Source organism: Sinocyclocheilus grahami, unplaced genomic scaffold (genome assembly GCF_001515645.1).
Source record: "Sinocyclocheilus grahami isolate Dianchi unplaced genomic scaffold, SAMN03320097.WGS_v1.1 scaffold625.1, whole genome shotgun sequence".
Lineage (NCBI taxonomy): Eukaryota > Metazoa > Chordata > Actinopteri > Cypriniformes > Cyprinidae > Sinocyclocheilus > Sinocyclocheilus grahami.
Genome location: NW_015505804.1, coordinates 388,548 through 391,061, shown reverse-complemented (window position 1 = coordinate 391,061; position 2,514 = coordinate 388,548). Strand labels below are relative to the sequence as shown.

At 35.0% G+C, this 2,514-nt stretch overlaps 1 protein-coding gene across 2 annotated transcripts; it reads right to left on the bottom strand.

Moving 5' to 3' along the window:
* Positions 1–810: 810 nt before the first annotated feature.
* Positions 811–2,151, bottom strand: LOC107557937 (group XIIA secretory phospholipase A2-like). Of its 2 annotated transcripts, none has more exons than XM_016241524.1 (4): positions 1,750–2,151; positions 1,594–1,670; positions 1,279–1,444; positions 811–1,115 (listed from the first exon to the last, which is right to left on the bottom strand). In XM_016241524.1, exons 1-4 carry the CDS (start codon positions 1,976–1,978, stop codon positions 997–999), a joined length of 591 nt encoding a protein of 196 aa, XP_016097010.1. In that variant the 5' UTR covers positions 1,979–2,151; the 3' UTR covers positions 811–996. The 2 variants fall into 2 exon arrangements, with proteins under 2 accessions (XP_016097010.1, XP_016097011.1); XM_016241525.1 differs by having other exon boundaries at positions 1,759–2,151.
* Between the last annotated feature and the right edge of the window lie 363 nt (positions 2,152–2,514).

The following is a 2,514-nucleotide window of genomic DNA, read 5'->3' as shown; positions in this document are numbered from 1 at the left end:
TGGGAAACCCTGGTGATGTGTATATTGAAATATCTGAAATGTTTAAAAATCATATCACCGACCATTATTGGAAAAAAAAAAAAATATATATATATATATATATATATATAAATAAGTCCCTGCACAGTTTCTCACTTAAATTGTTTCATGCAGGAGTATGTAATAATAAATATATATATATATATATAATAGAGTGAGAGAGAGAGAGAGAGAGAGAGATAATAAAAATCATGTAAAATATACTAGTTTAGAACCTTTTTTTGTGAGTGTGTGTGAGAGATAGTCGTTACTGGACATACCTAAGACATACTGTATACTGTAATAATACTGTGTGCATGGCTTAATATATCCATTGGCTCACTCTATTACTCATTGGTTTTTAAAATTCTGATTTGTTGAAGCTCTTCTTGCTATGACCATTCTTTGCCATTCCTAGTTAATTATGTAATAATGTGAAATGTGAAAAAAAAGATGTGAAAAACAAAAATCTGACTCTTTATTGTACTGAAATCCTATTGATGTCACTTGCATAATAATTTGGAACACAGTGTATATCTACTGATTCAGATGATAGGGTCATCAAGGTTTTCCCAAGTCACTTCATGCAATGTAATTTTTTTGGGGTTTAAAATCTTTATTTGATCCCATATCACAATAATATCCCATATTACAATCTGATATAATTATAAAAGAAGTGAAATTAATATGATTATAAATATATACTGATGTGCCTTTATTATATATACACACACACTACATGATATATATATATATATATATATATATATATATATATATATATCATGTAGTGTGTGTGTATATATAATAAAGGCACATCAGTATATATTTATAATCATATTAATTTCACTTCTTTTATAATTTAAGTTTACTTTGACATTGCAATGAACCAAATTCAAAGAAACAAATTGTATTGCATCTTGCTGTACCCTGAGACCATAACACACAATCAAACTTCAACATAAATATATGAACTGTTCACAGATCAGCCTTCTCTTCATAGTGGCAAATGCAGGATGATCTTTGGCTATCCAGGTAAGGCTTACATCCCACGTGCATGACCGTATCAAAGAGCAAAGTCACTGCTGATTCACAGGCTGCGAAATCAAATATGGGTATAAGGGTAGATCTCAGCAATTTACATAGAAATACAGTAGGATACAGTACATCGTTAGAAAGACTGTCAAGTTCAAATATAATCTGTTTTTGTGAAATACATACAGTTAGGACAGCCCTCCACGTTCAATTGTTTTAACGTACCTTGAACACTTTGGGACAAGCCCAGTGTCATTTGTAAATGACTACAGATGGACTCCAGACAGACCTGGAACTGCTCATCACAGGCTTTTTTCTCTCTCCCACAAGTATCATAGCACAGGTCGTGCTCATTACAGCATCTGGTCATCGATGGGATCCCAATATCAAGCTGCAGTCAACCACAACACAAGTCAGGAGAGAGAATATTAAAAGCATTAGAGAAGCAATCACTTCAGTTTCCCACTACAGATAAGTGAAAGCCACAATACAGCAATATGACAGTAAAAACACGAAGTAACTGCATGTTGTCGCCTTCACCTGAAATCCAAACAGAGGGGAGCCGCATCCGTTGGGTGGAGGTGATTTGTATTTGGGACGAGGAACCGGTGTGTACCCTATAAAGAGCCAAATCCCATTACCAGTTAAATCATATGTTATTATATCTATTATTGATGTCCAATCTCTTAAACTGACCTAACTTACCGTCACTGCACTTAAAAATACACCGTCCGTCTGAACCTCCGATAAAATCCAAAGCAATATTAAGGTATTTGTCTATTTTATGAATCCCATTCCGGATGGATTTTAAGGTCTTTCTCCAGTCTGGAGGCTTAATGTCTTCAGTAAACCCATCGCCTTTAATCACATCAATCAGTATTCCAGCAGCGAGCAGCAGTGTAACGCGGATGACACGACAGGGCATAGTTCAACAAGTCCCTCTTCACAGGCTAACTCTAGAGTCTTTCTTTTACTTATGTTTCCAAAAAGAGAACCCACATGCTTAAATAGAGACGTTATAATAAGGTTGTTATTACCTTTTACATGAGCGAAGTTGTTCTTCTACTAGTGTTGGGTCGTTCTTGAACGATTCGTTCATTTTGAACGAATCTTTAATGTGACTCGGGAAGAACGAGTCGTCTCGGGGAGTGATTCGTTCAGTCGCGCATGCGCAACATCATATAGGTTCTGTACTGGAATTAGTCAAGTAGTTCACCTGTTTCGAGTCCGGGTTTTTCCGAGGCATTCGTTCATCACGTGACAGCCCCATACTAACCAATGCAGTCTGAGCCGGAAAGAGAATTGATTCGTTTTTTTTGTTGTTGTTTTTTTTTGAAGATATAACATTCACAGGGGATACAGTCATAGCAATAAAATACACACACCCAGAATACAAAACAATAAATACATAAAGAATAATAAAAATGAAATATAAACAGAACAAAAACAAACAAATAAAAA

Excerpts from the sequence above, each read along its gene's own strand:
- LOC107557937 (XM_016241524.1), bottom strand. The coding sequence starts at position 1,978 with ATGCCCTGTCGTGTCATCCGCGTTACACTGCTGCTCGCTGCTGGAATA. Across the intron at positions 1,671-1,749 it reads GTGCAGTGACGGTAAGTTAG|GGTACACACCGGTTCCTCGT; the intron begins GTCAGTTTAAGA and ends GGCTCTTTATAG. Across the intron at positions 1,445-1,593 it reads CCCCTCTGTTTGGATTTCAG|CTTGATATTGGGATCCCATC; the intron begins GTGAAGGCGACA and ends GGTTGACTGCAG.